This window comes from Pan troglodytes, chromosome 6 (assembly GCF_028858775.2).
Source record: "Pan troglodytes isolate AG18354 chromosome 6, NHGRI_mPanTro3-v2.0_pri, whole genome shotgun sequence".
NCBI classification, from domain to species: domain Eukaryota; kingdom Metazoa; phylum Chordata; class Mammalia; order Primates; family Hominidae; genus Pan; species Pan troglodytes.
In genome coordinates, this window is record NC_072404.2 from 165,726,265 (window position 1) to 165,743,062 (window position 16,798).

General features: G+C 42.9%; 1 protein-coding gene across 1 annotated transcript; it reads left to right on the forward strand.

Moving 5' to 3' along the window:
• The first annotated feature begins 4,914 nt into the window (after positions 1–4,914).
• Positions 4,915–10,830, forward strand: GIMAP1 (GTPase, IMAP family member 1). The gene is made up of 3 exons (XM_009454548.5): positions 4,915–6,367; positions 8,703–8,751; positions 9,709–10,830. Exons 2-3 carry the CDS (start codon positions 8,709–8,711, stop codon positions 10,584–10,586), a joined length of 921 nt encoding a protein of 306 aa, XP_009452823.1. The 5' UTR covers positions 4,915–6,367; positions 8,703–8,708; the 3' UTR covers positions 10,587–10,830.
• Positions 10,831–16,798: the final 5,968 nt, after the last annotated feature.

Below are 16,798 nucleotides of genomic sequence, written 5' to 3' on the forward strand. Positions count from 1 at the left end.
GTTTGCAGACGACATGATTGTATATCTAGAAATCCCCATTGTCTCAGCCCAAAATCTCCTTAAGCTGATAAGCAACTTCAGCAAAGTCTCAGGATACAAAATCAATGTACAAAAATCACAAGCATTCTTATACACCAACAACAGACAAACAGATTGCCAAATCATGAGTGAACTCCCATTCACAATTGCTTCCAAGAGAATAAAATACCTAGGACCCAACTTACAAGGGATGTGAAGGACCTCTTCAAGGAGAACTACAAACCACTGCTCAATGAAATAAAAGAGGATACAAAGAAATGGAAGAACATTCCATGCTCATGGATGGGAAGACTCAATATCGTGAAAATGGCCATACTGCCCAAGGTAATTTACAGATTCAATGCCATCCCCATCAAGCTACCAATGACTCTCTTCACAGAATTGGAAAAAACTACTTCAAAGGTCATATGGAACCGAAAAACAGCCCACATTGCCAAGTCAATCCTAAGCCAAAAGAACAAAGCTGGAGGCATCACACTACCTGACTTCAAACTATACTACAAGGCTACAGTAACCAAAACAGCATGGTACCGGTACCAAAACAGAGATATAGATCAATGGAACAGAACAGAGCCCTCAGAAATAACGCCGCATATCTACAACCATCTGATCTTTGACAAATCTGAGAAAAACAAGCAATGGGGAAAGGATTCCCTATTTAATAAATGGTGCTGGGAAAACTGGCTAGCCATATGTAGAAAGCTGAAACTGGATCCCTTCCTTACACCTTATACAAAAATCAATTCAAGATGGATTAAAGACTTAAATGTTAGACCTAAAACCATAAAAACCCTAAAAGAAAACATAGGCAATACCATTCAGGAAATAGGCATGGGCAAGGACTTCATGTCTAAAACACCAAAAGCAATGGCAACAAAAGCCAAAATTGACAAATGGGATCTACTTAAACTAAAGAGCTTCTGCACAGCAAAAGAAACTACCATCAGAGTGAACAGGCAACCTACAAAATGGGAGAAAATTTTCGCAACCTACTTATCTGACAAAGGGCTAATATTCAGAATCTACAATGAACTCAAACAAATTTACAAGAAAAAAAAACAACCTCATCAAAAAGTGGGCAAAGGACATGAACAGACACTTCTCAAAAGAAGACATTTATGCAGCCAAAAAACACATGAAAAAACGCTCACCATCACTGGCCATCAGACAAATGCAAATCAAAACCACAATGAGATACCATCTCACACCAGTTAGAATGGCGATCATTAAAAAGTCAGGAAACAACAGGTGCTGGAGAGGATGTGGAGAAATAGGAACACTTTTACACTGTTGGTGGGACTGTAAACTAGTTCAACCATTGTGGAAGTCAGTGTGGCGATTCCTCAGGGATCTAGAACTAGAAATACCATTTGACCCAGCCATCCCATTACTGGGTATATACCCAAAGGACTATAAATCATTCTGCTATAAAGACACATGTACACGTATGTTTATTGCGGCATTATTCACAATAGCAAAGACTTGTAACCAACCCAAATGTCCAACAACAATAGACTGGATTAAGAAAATGTGGCACATATACACCATGGAATACTATGCAGCCATAAAAAATGATGAGTTCATGTCCTTTGTAGGGACATGGATGAAATTGGAAATCATCATTTTCAGTAAACTATCGCAAGAACAAAAAACCAAACACCGCATATTCTCACTCATAGGTGGGAATTGAACAATGAGAACACATGGACACAGGAAGGGGAACATCACACTCTGGGGACTGTTGTGGGGTGGGGGGAGTGGGGAGAGATAGCATTGGGAGATATACCTAATGCTAGATGACGAGTTAGTGGGTGCAGCGCACCAGCATGGCACATGTATACATATGTAACTAACCTGCACATTGTGCACATGCACCCTAAAACTTAAAGTATAATAATAATAAACAAAATAATAATAATAATGAGCTATTTATGACAAACCTATAGCCAATATCATACTGACTGTGCAAAAGCTGGAAGCACTCCCTTTGAAAACTGGCACAAGACAAAGATGCCCTCTCTCACCACTCCTACTCAACATAGTATTGGAAGCTCTGGCCAAGGCAATCAGGCAAGAGAAAGAAACAAAGGATATACAAATAGGAAGCGAGGAAGTCAAATTGTCTCTGTTTGCAGGTGACATGATTGTATATTTAGAAAACCCCATTGTCTCAGCCCTAAAACTCCTTAAGCTCATGAGTAACTTCAGCAAAGTCTCAGGATACAAAATCAATGTGCAAAAATCACAAGCATTCCTATACACCAATAACAGACAAACAGCCAAATCATGAGTGAATTCCCATTCACAATTGCTACAAAGTATATTAAATACCTAGGAATACAACTTACAAGGGATGTGAACAACCTCTTCAAGGAGAACTATAAACCACTGCTCAAGGAAATAAGAGAGGACATAAACAAATGGAAAAACATTCCATGCTCATGGATAGGAAGAATCAACATCGTGAAAATGGCCATACTGCCCAAAGTAATTCATAGATTCAATGCTATTCCCATCAAGCTACCATTGACTTTCTTCACAGAACAAGAAAAAACTACTTTAAATTTCATATAGAACCAAAAAAGAGACTGTATAGCCAAGACAATCCTAAGCAAAAAGATCAAGATCAAAGCAGGTGGCATCACGCTACCTGACTTCAAACTATACTACAAGGCTACAGTAACCAAAACAGCATGGTACTGGTACCAAAACAGATATATAGACCAATGGAACAAAACAGAGGCCTCAGAAATAACACTACACATATACAACCATCTGATCTCCAACAAATCTGACCAAAACAAGCAATGGGGAAAGGATTCCCTATTTAACAAGTGGCACTGGGAAAACTGGCTAGCCATATGCAGAAAACTGAAACTGGACCCCTTCCTCACACCTTACACCTTATACAAAAAATAACTCAAGATGGATTAAAGACTTAAATGTTGAACCTAAAGCCATAAAAACCGTAGAAGAAAACCTAGGCAATACCCTTCAAGACATAGGCATGGTAAAGACTTCATGACTAAAACACCAAAAGCAATTGCAAGAAAAGCCAAAACTGGCAAATGGGATCTAATTAAACTAAAGAGCTTCTGCACAGCAAAAGAAACTATTATCAGAGTGAACAGACACCCTACAGAATGGGAGAAAATTTTTGCAATCTATCCATGTGACAAAGTCTAATATCCAGAATCTACAAAGAACTTAAACAAATTTACAAGAAAAAAAAACAAACAACCCTATCAAAAATTGGGTGAAGGATATGAACAGACACTTCTCAAAAGAAGACATTTATGTGACAAACATATAAAAAAAACCTCATCATCACTGGTCATTAGAGAAATGCAAATCAAAACCACAATGAGATACCGTCTCACACCAGTTAGAGTGGCGATCATTAAAAAGTCAGGAAACAGATGCTGGAGAGGATGTGGAGAAATAGGAATGCTTTTACACTGTTGGTGGGAGTGTAAAGTAGTTCAACCATTGTGGAAGACAGTGTGGCAATTCCTCAAGGATCTACAACCAGAAATACCATTTGACCCAGCAATCCCATTACTGGGTATATACCCAAAGGATTATAAATTATTCTGCTATAAAGACACATGCACATATATGTTTATTACAGCACTGTTCACAATAGCAAAGACTTGGAACCAACCCAAATGCCCATCGGTGATAGACTGGATAAAGAAAGTGTGGCCCATATACACCATGGAATACTATGCAGCCATAAAAAGGATGAGTTCATGTCCTTTGTAGGGACATGGATGAAGCTGGAAACCATCATTCTCAGGAAACTAACACAGGAACAGAAAACCGAACACTGCATGTTCTCACTCATAAGTGGGAGTTGAACAATGAGAACACATGGACACAGGGAGGGGAACATCACACATGGGGGCCTGTCGGGGGGTGGGGAGGCAAGTGGAGGGAGAGCATTAGGACAAATACCTTAAAACCTAGATGACAGGTTGATGGGTGCAGCAGACCACCATGGCAAATGTATGCCTATGTAACAAACCTGCATGTTCTGCACATGTATCCCAGAACGTAAAGTACATTAAATAAAAATTTTTAAGTATGCAGCTCCTTCCCATTCTCTCTTGCTCCTACTCCAGCCATGAGATGTGTGTGCTTCCCCTCTGGCTTCTGCCATGATTGTAAGTTTCCTGAGGCCTCCCCAGAAGCCAAGGAGATGCCAGCATCATGCTCCCTGTACAGCCTGTGGAACCGTGAGCCAATTAAATCTCTTTTCTTTATAAATTACCCAATCTCAGGTATTTCTTTAAAGCAGCGTGAGGACGGACTAATACATTTTCTTCACTGCATTTATAAGGATACGGAAGAAAACAATGAACATGCAAAGACTGGAAAGAGAGGAAGGAAGCATTAATACAGGGTACAAAAGGAAGCCGGAGTTCTAGATATAATTCTGAGACTCAAGTGTAGTCAGGGTCTGAGCTTCACCTGGGTTTCCACAACTGATAGTAAGTATCTATGAATAATAATAGGCAACAAAGCCCAGAGACAGTGAGACATAATCAAGAGCTAATAGAAATGTAGAGGAAAATAAAGACAGAAACGGTTACTTTTCAATAGGAAGAAGATCCTAGAAAGCACCAGTAGGAAAGTGGAAATGTGGGACGGGAAGGGATAGTAGCCAATGCAAGTTCATTAATGAGCACATTACCACTGTATATGGTGATGAGGATGTTCCCACTGCAGACAACTGGGTCTCAGTCCTGCTGGGGACTCAGCAATTTGTATGCAGTACATCACAGAGTTGTCTCACGTGGTGGACAACTTGATAAGTTGTGGTGTTTATCCATAAGTCCTAACTGACATTGATTGAAATCTGCTCCTAGGATATCAGCTCTGACAACTTCAGGCTGCTGCATGCATTACCTACACATACTTTTGTAGTCAGATAAACCCTCTGACAGAGAGTTATGAGTGGCTGAAGTAAGACATCATACACATGCATGGAAACAATAAATGGCCCGGAGCTGTTGAAGAGGCTCTGAAAGCGTCTTTATGAAAGGTACACGTCAAGTATCAAAGACTTATTCAAAGCTGATCTATGTGGCTTGGGCTAGGATGAGGCTAGTGAGAAGCCCTAGGCACCTCACTCTTAAGAAAACACTCACTCCCAGGGTCACCCACCTACAAGATCTGCACTTGGGTGACCTGAGAGTGAGTGCCTCCTTAAGCTGTGTGCTCTAGATGCCCCACCTGCCTCACAATAGCCCCAGCCCTGCTGGTCTACTGGGAGAATGACAGGCTCCCTGTTTCAGCAATGATGAATGGAAACAGTGGACATGTCAGATATCCAGGAGACTCTGTGCCCCCAAAAAGATGGGAAACAGTAAAAGCTGGGTCTCTTCCCTACCAGAAAAAAAGTGGTCTGGCATGAAAGAGGTTAAAAAGCAGATCCTATCCAGTAGGGTAAGACTCGGGTTATTGTCTTCCCCATATACTCCAGAAAGCCAACTCCAGAAAGTTTAAATGAGTTAGGTGAGGTCCTATAGCTGGTTAATGACCTAACCAGATATGCAGCCTGCTCCTCTGAAGCCTTCTCACCACCCAGTGATTCGCTTTTTTGCTGACCTCATGATGCTCTTGAGAGAAGATAGAATAACTAGAACTGGTGATACCAACATAGACGACTAGACTAAAGCCTCCTAATAAGGCTAAATTGAAGATAGTGCGAAGGTGTTCATCCTCAACATACCAGTTCACCCTCAAGTCCTTCAATAGCTGGGAAAGCCCTCCTCTCTCAGAGAATGATAAGACTTTGCCTTCAGGTTTTTCTGGCAGACTGGATCTGGGGCTGGCACTGGCCACATGAATGTCTAATTAATGGACAGATGATGAGAACAGCTATTATGTTATTTGTTCCGGGGCAGGAGACTCTCTGGGCCTATTTTATATGGGGAAACGTCCCTATAGGGCAAAGGCAAGTGAAGATTAGCTCAGTAATCAATTTTAGAAGTACAGTCAGGCCTCAGGGACTACAACATCCCTCCCTTCTTAGAGCATGGCAAGATATTTGACATCATGAGGCCCTGCTGGAGACACATAACCTCAGTCACAGCAGAAAGTAGAGTCGGTAGGAGAAGTATTGCCAACCCACAGCTCAATGGGAAATGTTTCTGTCTCTTTAAACCATAACCATGGGGCCCACCCTGAGCTTCCTGATTTCTGAAGTCTGAGTGATTTCCTCCGTGTGCCGAGAGGAAACAGCCTTCTGCACTCACAGCCGAAGGGAAAGCAGCAGGTTGGGGCTTCTTGTGGCCAACTTCAGAGCCTGTCACCAGGAAAGGTGAGCCTGAGCCTGGGAGTGGCGGGGGCTGGGGGTGCTCTGAGAACCAGAAAGAACATGATTCCTAGAGTGTTTTCTGCCTGAACACTTGCATTCTACAAGGCATCATGCAGGCGAGCAAGATCTGGAACAGTCAAGGACATACTTCCAGGTTTTTAAGTAGGCAAAGTTCAGAGGAAATTTTAGGATCATCTTCTCCAGCTCTGGAGCACACACGTTCTTGGTGGGGAGTGAAACCTGTCTCCTCCCACATTCCCTTAACAAAGTAAGAAAAGAGTGTGCTGGAACCACCTCCAGGAATAAAATACAGTTTGAAAGGCATTAAACATTCCTCAAGCTCCCTATTGAGCAAAGGCAAAAGATATTTCTATGGCCCCATAAGCCATCTAACCTCGGAGTGAGTTACGACATGACAAGACTGGGTACATTTGAACTCTCCTCCTCACTGTCCACAGAAGGGGCCCCTGAGGAGATATCTGAGATTAATATCTTGGTCTTCAACCCCTTTCCCTGCATGGCCCCTTAAACATCTGCCCCCTTAATTCAAGCTTCTCCTGCTCCAGCCACGGGGACACCTCAAATTCCCATCTGTACAATAAAGGGGGTTGCAAAAATGACTGATGTCCAAGTTCTGAGCTGTGGACATCAGAAACATTTAATTCATGAATCAGAATCTCTGAGGATGGATCCAAGAGATGTACATTTTTAAAGAACATTCAAGTAATTCTGAGAAGCAGCACATTTGAGCGGTGAAGAACTCAATAAACTTTGCGGTCTCTTAAAGTGTTAGGAATATAGGATTCTATAAGTGTACATTCCTCAATGATTAAGGGCCATTTGTCACCTCAGAGTTCAGCTGGGTCTTACTTTCCTTTAAAAAAAAACTATTTAAAATCATTTCAACCCCTCTTCCAAACTATGGAAAATTCCAAAGGCCTATCCAGAATTCTGCAGCACTGGAAAAAGAAATTCTCATTTTCTTGGTTGACAAGGACATTTTGCTTCATCTAAATTCTTTTCTCTGAATCTTGCAACTGTTTCTTCATTTCTGCTTTGATGTCATTTATGATCATCTGTTCATTCCTACACGCAAAATAATTAATCACATAAGGCCCATGGAGTGAATTTTATTGAAGGCTTTGGGGAGGGCCAGTAGAGTTCCTGCAGAAACAGAAACAGCTCTAGATTTAATATGAGGCAAATCTGTTCTCCAAGTCCTTCAATCAAAGACAAGTTACTCAGCCAGCCTCTCTCTCTGCCCTTCCTTCATGTGTGGTGCCAATGGGAGAGAACACAGGTATCCAAGTGACCAGGGTGCAAGACACAACAAGTTTGACATGGATGGTGAGGCACAGACAGATGGTTGGGGAGGATCAATAGTCCTAGGAGGGGAAGCCAAGTGGGTTGGAAAGGCCCTGAAATCTGCTGATTGTGAAGTAGCTGACCGAGTGGGGTATTGTCTGGGAATGAGGCTGGAGACATAGATGCAGGGAGAAGTGAATTTGTGTTCAGGAGCTTGTGTGATTAGGCAAACTGGATCACAGAGGGTTTAGCTGTATTACACAATGTTAGATTTCAGCATAATCAGATTTGGAGGGGAAGCAACTTCAGGAGTTGAAGGGAAGTGTTCAAGTCTCTCCAGCACAGATATCGTATTTAGACATCTCTAGACAAACCAAATTATTTGATTTTAAGAAAACAGAGTTAGGGGACCTCCAGATCTACTTGGGAGATCTGTTCAATTTCCAAAAGAAAAATCCCAATTTTCTTCTTTCTTCCCAGGTCAGCCACTTGAAGGTGGGTGCCTAAGTCACTGGGCACATTTTCTGGTTCTGAGGGTTTACCTAATCTTCCCCCAGCTGCTGAATCCCCTGATATCTCTAGCTTATGTCAGTGATATAGAATCACCCGGGGAAAAGTAATACCTAAAGCCCATTGGCATTGAGTAAATGTTATAACCAACCCTCTGCTTTTTGCTTTTGGAGTTCCTGAAAAGACAAATCCAGCCTCACGCAATGTTCTCACAGCATCCTACCAACTCAAGGGCAGGGTGTTGGCCCTTCCAAGGCCATTCTCTCAAGTTCCGATATAATCCTTACTTAAAGAAGGATTAGCACAATGTATTATATTTGACGAAATTTACCTGTCTTCTCTCTAGCCACGTGCCCTTCTGCCAGGACATACACCTAGATTTTTAGATCCTTGCAAGCAAAAACCATGTCTTTTCACTGTGCTGTCACCAGCTCTTTGGACTTTGCCTGACACCCTGTAGGTGGTTATGCCTATTTGAGGAATAAATAAATGAATTAACAAATTGTGTTTGGGACTCTTCCAGGTAAGCATGGGAGGAAGGAAGATGGCGACAGATGAAGAAAATGTCTATGGTAAGACCAAATCTCTACACCTCATACTTGCCCCCCTAGGCTTGAACTTAGGGTAATAAGGAGAATGGGGCTTCCTCAAGACTGAACAGAGATAAGTTCCAGAGGTGTCTCAACTCTGGGATGAAACAGCACCAGCCCTGAGATTTGCATTTTAGCTGGATCTCTGCTGTGAGAAGTTAAGTTCTGTGACTAGCCTGCTCCCTTGGTTCCACGGTATAAAATAAGGATAATAAACCTACTCCGATCACCACAGAAGAAGTGCAGAGGGGATTAAATCATGCACTACAGTGAACATGATTTGTGAGGTAGAATGTTTAGAGAACAAGGATAGAGGGTTAAAACATATATTCTTTTTAGGCAGCCAGTTTAAGAGAGAGATAAGAGAGGAAGGAGAGAAAGAGGGAGAGAAGGAGAGAAGAAGGAAAGAGGGCTTATCTCACCCCCTCAACAAGCCTCTGAGAAACAGGCCTCTATTATCGCTCCCACTTTTGCCAAAGAGGCTTAATACTTAGATTATGCAACTTCCCCAAGGTTACACAACCAGCACGTGGTGGGGCTGTGATTCAAACCAGGGTATCTGGGACTCCACACAGCTCTTCACTACCAGGCAGTATTGCCCCCACTGCCTGTCTCTGGGGATGGTCTCTGGGAGAATATTTCAGAGTCCATCGAAATTTTCAAATATGAAATAAATATGTCTGCATGTGTGTGGATGACCAGAAATGTCAGATGAACTATTGGGCTGGACTGATAAAGAAGCATTTCTATGATAATCAACTGTAGTTGGAGCATCTACTGGTGCAGGCAGACAACCCAAATACAAAAGGAAAAGGTGGAAATGAACGCCCAGGCGTTCAAATCTCTATTCTTAACCACTTATGCTAAAGGCAAGAAGATTCCAGTTCCCAAGGGGAAGTTGGTTAAACTTAAGTAAGATTATAACACTTGGTCTCACAGGTTTAGAAGAGAACACTCAGTCCCGGCAGGAGTCCACGCGGAGGCTCATTCTTGTTGGGAGAACAGGGGCCGGGAAGAGCGCCACTGGGAACAGCATCCTGGGCCAGAGACGGTTCTTCTCCAGGCTGGGGGCCACGTCTGTGACCAGGGCTTGCACCACGGGCAGCCGCAGGTGGGACAAGTGCCACGTGGAAGTCGTGGACACTGCGGACATTTTCAGCTCCCAAGTGTCCAAGACAGATCCTGGCTGTGAGGAGAGAGGTCACTGCTACCTGCTCTCGGCCCCCGGACCCCACGCGCTGCTCCTGGTGACCCAGTTGGGTCGGTTCACCGCCCAGGACCAGCAGGCGGTGAGGCAGGTGAGGGACATGTTTGGGGAGGACGTCCTAAAGTGGATGGTCATCGTCTTCACCAGGAAGGAGGACCTGGCCGGGGGCTCCCTGCACGATTACGTGAGCAACACAGAGAACCGGGCCTTGCGCGAGCTGGTGGCCGAGTGCGGGGGCCGGGTCTGTGCCTTTGATAACCGGGCCACCGGCCGGGAGCAGGAAGCCCAGGTGGAGCAGCTGCTGGAGATGGTGGAGGGCCTGGTGCGGGAGCACAAGGGCGCCCATTACTCCAACGAGGTGTATGAGCTGGCGCAGGTGCTGCGCTGGGCAGGCCCTGAGGAGCGGCTCCGGCGGGTGGCGGAGCGCGTGGCAGCCAGGGTGCGGAGGAGGCCATGGGGCGCCTGGCTGTCGGCCCGGCTGTGGAAGTGGCTGAAGTCCCCCAGGAGCTGGAGGCTGGGCCTGGCCCTGCTGCTGGGGGGCGCGCTCCTGTTCTGGGTGCTGCTCCACAGGCGGTGGTCGGAGGCCGCTGCGGAGGTCGGGCCTGACTAACAGCGCAGGTCCTAAAACTGAAGGCAACTTGGTTAAGAGAGGCTGAATTCTTGGAGCTGAAGGGAAAACTTCATTCCAACGGAAGGAATCCTGTAGTTTCAGGCATAGTTTTAATGACACAGAAAACTTTGAATGCTGCATCATCTTTGCAACTTTGCCAAGGCTCAGAGTTCACTTTTTAAGTTTTTAACTCATTTTAAATGATGTGTATGCAGAGTTTTAAAATAAATTCGTCTAACAATAACTTCCTTTGGTAGTTTTGGTAGTCTAATGTCAAGTAGCTTGTAGTGGGGACAAACGCATGGCACAGGGAAAACAAGTGCCATTATTTTCGAGCTTTTAAAAAAATGTAGACTGCCCCTCCTTGATAATTTTCTAGTTCTTATACATGGGTAGATAGGTTCCTTTGTGATCCTTGTAGACTTTTAGCATCAGTAAAAGAAATGTGGGGGTTACACACGTGAATGTTACTTCTGAGACATCAGTTTATAGTACAATGATTTACTACCAAAAAGATGAATGTAACTGTACTGTTACAAAGTGGAAAATAACAGTTTCCACTTTTCTAGAACATATTATGGTTCATGGCATTCCAAAATGAAGTAAGGGCCGGGCGAGGTGGCTCACGCCTGTAATCCCAACACTTTGGGAGGTCGAGGCAGGTGGATCACCTGAGGTCAGGAGTTCGAGACCAGCCTGACCAACATGGCGAAACCCCATCTCTACTAAAAATACAAAAATTAGCCAGGCATGATAGCACTCGCCTGTAATCCCAGCCATTCAGGAGGCTGAGGCGGGAGAATCACTTGATGCAGTGAGCCGAGATCGTGCCACTGCACTCCAGGCTGGGTAACAAAGCAAGAATCTGTCTCAAAAAAAAGAAAAAGAAAAAGAAAAAGAGTAGGATATTGGGAAAATAACATATAATATCTTCTATATGGTTATTCATATTTTTATCACACACACACACACACACACACACACACACAGTCTGTATCTCGAGCTCCTCTCTGGTTATGGAGAAGAGACAGAGCGCCAGGTGCATAGGCTGAGACTGCAGACACCTGAGCATCCTATGCTGTGAGGCGAAAGCATCCGGTTTTTTCGGGGTGGGCCTGTCCAGGAAGGTTCTCGAATGCCACGTGATTAGAAAATGTGCCGCTGACTGGTTGTGCGAATCAAACAATAGGATTTCCTTATTTCTATTTCTGAGCATAATGAGAACCCTTTAAGGGAACTCATTGTCTTTAAATCAGCCAGCCTCTAGTGAGGTCATGGAGACATGGGAAGCAGGTATTCACATTAGCTCTATTCAAGAGGAAGAGGAGGAGGGAGTGTGCGCAGGCGCCCTAGGGTCTTCCCCAGCACACGTTGGGAAGAAGGGGTCTGCAAGCATGCGCACAATTGCTAGGTCAGGCTAAGGACTGCAGGAGGTTCCAGGTGGGTTGCGGGCTTCGGGCAGGCTGTGGTGAGGGGTCCTGAGGGCCTTGGTGACCGCTGCAGGGAGTTGGACTTTTTGAAGCGTGGCTCAAGAAAAACCCATGTTTAATTCCTGCCTTTCGCTTCCTCAGCAGCCTTTCTGGGCCCATGCAGGGGCCTCGAGCCAGGGAAGGATCCTTTGATGACCAGAGGGGACAGCAGGGAGGGCACAGCGTGGTCGTCCACGGCCACTTGCGCACGAGCCAGTGCTGCTGCTGGTGTTAGACAACAACTTTTATCAAAGTGGTTTAATGTACAGCAGCAACAAAGCTGCTTTGTGGAGCAGGGCTCCCCATAGGCAGTGTGCCCAGAGTAGCAGCTCGGAAGCAGTACTGCAATCATATTTATACCCACTTTCAACTATATGCAAATTTAGGGGTGGATTATGCCAAAATTTCTAGAAAAAAGGTCGTAACTTCCAGGTCGTGGGATTGTTGCTATGGAAAGGAGCCAAAACTTCCAGCTGTTGCCTTAGCAATGGTAACCTGACGTGGCACTGGTGAGTGTGTTTTATGGAGAGACTCTTTCACCTCTTCCCTTTCAGCTTGTCTTCAGTGTGGTCTGGAGCCCAATCCCCACCTCCAGAGTCTAGTCCTGCCTCCTACCTCAGTAATAAAAAGTAGTAGTATATGGTTAATTGTCAAATACATTTGCAAAGTGTAATCAAAGATATATTACCAATCTGAATCTCAAAATGTGCTATCATCTTTGAATTTGAATAATGTATTATTAAAGAAGTTACAGTTTTCCTTTACATTCAATAACATTTCTTTAGTGGTTTTCTTTTTCAGATACTTTGATTATGATCCTTTTTTTTTTTCATCTTTGTATCCCCGTTATACAACCCAGTGCCTGGCATAGAAAGTGGGATCAACAAATGTTTGGAAAATGAATTGTAAAGTTGACTTTCCTGTACCTTTTTAATATTAGATTTCTAGCTACCAGACTTTTGACCATTTTCTAAATTTTCTACCATAGATAACAGAAAATTCTTTCGTGCAAGCATGCCATTGTATTAATGATATTCTCCTGCCCTAAGGAAATTTACTTCCCTTCAAGCACAGGGTCCCCCAAATTACTGTATTTCCACCCCTTTCAGCTTATTTTATCCTTTTCTCCTACTACAGAACAGTTGGCATTCACCATTCCCTTCGGTAAAGTCTTTTTTTAGGCTGTGGCTTAAAGGTTGCTTTTTCCCCCATAGCTCAAGGTTAGGCCTTGTGACCTCACTTATGTAATTTGAGTGATTTGATAGCACAAATCAATTTTATACTTAAATTACAGCATAAAACAGCACTGCCTCCTGTTGGAAAAACTTGCTTGCTAATTTTAACCAGACACAGTAAAAATACTGTCCAATACCTCAAAAACTGTATGAATATATATCCATTTCAATTGTCCCCCTTCCTCTCCTCTCCTTTTATCTCTTGGAAGATAAAAATGTATGAGTCCTGTGCTGATAATGTTTCTGTTCATATTTCTATGCCCTGGTACCTGGATCAGCTTTTGTTCTACACAAAAAGACTTGTATCTGGCTTATTTCTGAAAGCTAGTGTTGGCCATGATGAACTTTTAGAGCAAAAGATTTCAGGCAGAGTACATTCTTACATATTCTTACACAATCAATATTCAGTTCCAGCCCGCACAGTAGCCCTAACAAATACCAGTGCTCCTTCCAGAGATTCACCTATGGATTCAGTACCCCAGAAGAGAATTTCTGTAAATTCTTGGGGAAGCTATAGCTAGACTATGGCTCAACACTCATTTTTCCCCCATGATTCTTAATCTAACAGTGGCAATGTTGGCCTCTTCTTAGGCAACTAGATTCGGTTCTTGCTTATTCTACCAATAAAATACTTTATTGAGATGCTTACAAATTTGTCCCCTCCTCTTTATTTCTTTAAGAAGTTATCACTCCATATACTGGATGTTTAGTTATAATTATTGGTTTGAGTCTTATTTTTATACTTTCAATCACATTCTTTGCCTAATTCTTCTCATATTTTTATATTTTCTTTCCCTCCTCATAATTCTCTTTACATACCACTAAGTTTAGGCACTTGGACTTTTTTTTACTTTCAAAATGGTGTTATATTGTGCATATCCTCTTGACTTCATACGTCTGAAGACTCCTAGACTATCTTTTCTACTACATGCTAGCAGAATGTATCATGATGAACACTGAAGAGAATTGCATACCACCACTCAAAAATTAAACACACACACTTGCATGCATGCAAACGCACACACACACACACACACACACACACACACACCAAGGATAGACATCTCAATCTCAAGAAATAAAAAGGAAAGAAAGACTTTCTGACTTCCAGTTCTGCAGAAGGATCAACTCCAAGTTTTAAGCCTGAATTACCAGAATTTGTCTCCAGTAGGCAGAGAAGGCCTTCTTCTTGGAAAGCCACTGATTCTTTCTTGTGTTAAAGGAGATAACTAATATTCTCTGTAGGTCCCTCTATAACAGCTTGCACATGAAGACCTAGATCAAGATTGTCTCTGATGCTCAGTTAGGGTTACTCAGAATCAATAAGATCAATGGAGGCCGGGTGCATTGGCTCACGCCTGTAATCCCAGCACTTTGGGAGGCCAAGGTGGGTGGATAATGAGGTCAGGAGATCGAGACCATCCTGGCCAACATGGTGAAACCCCATCTCTACTAAAAATACCAAAAAAGAAAAAAAAAATGAGCCGGGTGTGGTGGTGCAAGCCTGTAGTCCCAGCTACTCAGGAGGCTGAGGCAGGAGAATCACTTGAGCCCGGGAGGCGGAGGTTGCAGTGAGCCAAGATCGTGCTGCTGCACTCCAGTCTGGGTGACAGGACAAGACTCCATCTCAAAAAAAAAAAAAAATCAATGGAACATAGATCTTATGGTAAAGGTGGCTAGATAATTAGTACAATACTCCCATAGAGAATAGTGTTAACACTCTGGATAAAATAAATTAAATAGTAAGCTTCAAAGACCTAACAAAAGAGTGAGGAATTTCTAGAACAAACCTAAGAAAATTGAAAACCCAGAAACCTAAGCCTGATAAGCAGCCACTTTTGCCCTTAGGGTATTTTCAGGTCAAGTAGAAACAGCTTAAAGATGGAGCCACAATTTGGGATTTGGTAATTTTATAGGATAATCAGGATAAAAGTAAAATCCACAATCCATCCAAAGTGAAGAATGTCATCCTCGCCTTACTTTTAGAAAGGAGCCCGCCTGTAATCCCAGAACTTTGGGAGGCTGAGGCAGGCGGATCACCTGAAGTCAGGAGTTTGAGACCAGGCTGGCCAACCTGGTAAGACCACGTCTCTACTAAAAATACAAAAAATTAGCCAGGCATGGTGGTGCATGTCTGTAATCCCAGCTACTTGGGAGGCTGTGGCAGAAGAATTGCTTGAACATGGGAGGCAGAGGTTGCAGTGAGCCGAGATCGTGCCATTGCACTCCAGCCTGGGTGACAGAGTGAGACTCCATCTCAAAAAAAAGAAAAAAGAAAAAAAGGATCCTAAAGTGATAAATTCTCAGATGTAAATCATCCTTCCTGTAGACTGGTAGTGTGAGTGTCCTTAGACTTGATTAAAGCGGTCTTTCTCCAATAGTGTCTCAAGATTTGGCATTAAAAAGGAATTCTACCTGGAGGATGATACTAATATTTTGGGCCTTAAATTTTCCCTTGAACACTTCTTTTTAAATGTAATGTCTAGCACTCAGAGAAAACCAAACACCAAAAGAAACATGATGCAATGAGAAAACCAAACAAAAAGTAACAGAAACAAATAAGCAAAAACTTGAGATACTATAATGATCAGATATGGGTGTAAAATAAGTATACTTACAATATCTAAGACAATTTTTAAGCAATCTTTAAAATGTCTTCAGAAAATAGGAAAATATAAAACTGACATGATACATTTGCAAACATACCAAATAAAACTATTAGAATTGACAAACGGAATGTGGCAGCCATAAAACATGCCACCCATGTCACCAGCTCTGGAGAGTATGATTGGTAAATGGCTCTGCTTCTGTCCCTCTGGACCCACCACCATGTTTGTGCCAAAGGCATGCCACCTGCAGACTGCTCCCAGCCAGTGAGCTAGCACATTGGCATGGTGAGGGTACTCAGGCTCCTCCTGGAAAGACATGAGCTTCCTCTAACTGGTGGCTTGGCTCAAAGACTCTCTCTTGGCTCTCTGAATCTTTCCTGGAACTGCACTGCCCACGACTCTTCCTAACCAAACCTTCTTTCTTTCCACTCTCCCTTCACAGGTGTCAAACCATTATGGTCTGAAATCTATCCTTCCCTCTACATGCTTCTGCCTCCATTAAATTTTTTGTACATCCAATCCAATTTTGGTGTTTCCTCCTTCACAAACCTGAACTTATATAACTGAAATTAACAACTCAGTGGACAGATTTAATGGATTAAACAGTGCTGAAGAGAGAATCAGGATAGAAGAAAATACGGAATGCAGCCCAGAGATACCAAATAGATAGGCAACGTGGAGAGAGGGTAAGAAATATAGAGAAAAGAGTGAGAAGATTTAACATATTAATCATCATTCTGAAAGAATAGAAAAACATAGGTTCACAGAGATAAGGCAAAAAGAAAAAAGGAATAGAAAAACAGGAGTTAAGACAATATCTGAAAACATAATTTTCCAGAACAGATAAAATATATCAATCCACTAATTCAATTAAACCAATAAACTTAAAGCAGAAAAAA